At 46.0% G+C, this 2,100-nt stretch overlaps 1 protein-coding gene across 1 annotated transcript; it reads right to left on the bottom strand.

The window, feature by feature from the left end:
• Positions 1-755: 755 nt before the first annotated feature.
• On the bottom strand, positions 756-1,541 carry LOC123486942 (zinc finger protein 2-like; the record flags this gene model as incomplete). The annotated part of the gene is made up of 1 exon (XM_045218104.1): positions 756-1,541. A coding segment is annotated over one exon (786 nt), but the record flags the coding sequence as incomplete, so codon positions are not given.
• Positions 1,542-2,100: the final 559 nt, after the last annotated feature.

Below are 2,100 nucleotides of genomic sequence, written 5' to 3'. Positions count from 1 at the left end.
CTGATGAGTCCGTGTTGTTGTTGAAAAAGCGTCCTGTCCACTGGAGGAAACAGCTCTTGAAAGACTCACATCGTCATCTGCTGACTGGAGTGGTTAACGCAGTTTGGGAAAATATTCACTACACTGTTCATTCTGCCAAACAATATCATGTCATTTCAAAATAAGGTGAGCTGGATGGTAGACGGGGTTAATAATGGTGATGGTGAGTTGGATGGTAGACAGGGTTGATCATGGTGATGGTGAGTCGAATGGTAGACAGGGTTCATCATGGTGAGTTGGATGGTAGACGGGGTTGATCATGGTGATGGTGAATTGTCCTCAGACATTGTTATCAGTCTTCAGATCCCTCTAGCTTGCTTGCTAAGCAAACCAAAGAGTCTACATGGTAAACAGACCCTTGCCTTAACCCTAACAATAGACTTGCAGAGAGAGGGGGAGGAGCTACCGCCCTGCTTTCTCTGAGCTGAACAATCCTGTTGTTGGGAAACACCCACACCATTCTGTTGTTGGGGTACGTACGCCCACACCATTCAAACACAGACTATTTCATTCACATTGCAATTAATAGAAATCTGGAAATAATGGATAGTTACAGTTATCAGAGGGTGGACCCCTTGTTGAGAGTACATCAAATTACACTAAGGAAGGCCACATTAAGAACGCTTGAGGTGGCAAAACTCACCCTGTAGGGCTTCTCTCCGGTGTGTGTACACTAGTCTACCATTAACTGGATTGAGCTAACAAAAGTGGAAAAGTTACCCAACAGTGTGGTGTTTTCTCTTGTGTTCAACCAGGTTTCCTGACCAAGTGAATCTCTTCCCACACTGATCACAACCAAAAGGCTTCTCTCCTGTGTGTATTCTCTTGTGTCCAGCCAGGTTTCCTGACCGAGTGAATCTCTTCCCACACTGATCACAACCAAAAGGCTTCTCTCCTGTGTGTATTCTCTTGTGTTCAACCAGCCTTACTGACTGAGTGAATCTCTTCCCACACTGATCACAACCAAAAGGCTTCTCTCCTGTGTGTATTCTCTTGTGTTCAACCAGTCTTCCTGACTGAGTGAATCTCTTCCCACACTGATCACAACCAAAAGGCTTCTCTCCTGTGTGTGTTCTCTGGTGTACTAGAAGTCCGTTTGAAGTGGTTAAGCTCATTCCACAGTCTGAGCAGTGGTAAGGCTTCTCTCCTGTGTGTATTTTCTTGTGTCCAGCCAGGTGTTCTGACCGAGTGAATCTCTTCCCACACTGATCACAACCAAAAGGCTTCTCTCCAGTGTGTATTCTCTTGTGTACGAGAAGTCCTTTTGAAGTGGTTAAGCTCATTCCACAGTCTGAGCAGTGGTAAGGCTTCTCTCCTGTGTGTATTCTCTTGTGTCCAGCCAGGCTTCCTGACTGAGTGAATCTCCTCCCACACTGAACACAACCAAAAGGCTTCTCTCCTGTGTGTATTCTCTTGTGTAAAGCCAGGTGTCCTGACTGAGTGAATCTCTTCCCACACTGATCACAACCAAAAGCCTTCTCTCCTGAGTGTATTCTCTGGTGTGTTTTAAGATTTCCTGAAGAGGTGAAACTCTTTCCACAGTCAAAGCAGCGGTGAGGTTTCTTCCCTGTAAGTCTCTGCTGGTGTTTCTTGAGGTGTTCTGATCTGGAGAGACTCTTTTCTGCCTCGTCAGCATCATGATGTTGGTTAGCCTTCCCAGATGATAAGCCCCTTCTACTGAGAGAGCGACGGTTAGGGCTGTCCCCTGTGAAACAAAGACAGACAGTTAGGGTTCCTTCTTCATATCGAAGTTAGTTCAAGGCCCAGCTTTCCAAACTCTTGTGATCAGATTTTGGATGGGTTCAAATCATCAATGTAACCAATGGGGTAAGAGTGCTTCTAATGATTCTACATTTTAAGAAGGTTAGTGATTGTATTTAATGGTAATTAAGGACATCTAGGGAGTGCCCCAAAATAAATGTATCTAAGAGCATATACCCACTCAGTCCTGGTGTTTTCCTGCAGTCGACCAGCAGCACAGACACCCTCTTCAGACCCAGCAGTAAGTTACCAGGAGAGGCACGACCTGGGGACCCCAAGAGGGGGAGAGGGGAGGAGGGT

This window comes from Coregonus clupeaformis, unplaced genomic scaffold (genome assembly GCF_020615455.1).
Source record: "Coregonus clupeaformis isolate EN_2021a unplaced genomic scaffold, ASM2061545v1 scaf1359, whole genome shotgun sequence".
Classification (NCBI taxonomy): domain Eukaryota; kingdom Metazoa; phylum Chordata; class Actinopteri; order Salmoniformes; family Salmonidae; genus Coregonus; species Coregonus clupeaformis.
Note: the sequence above shows the minus strand (reverse complement) of the source record. Positions and strands in the feature narration are given on the sequence as shown.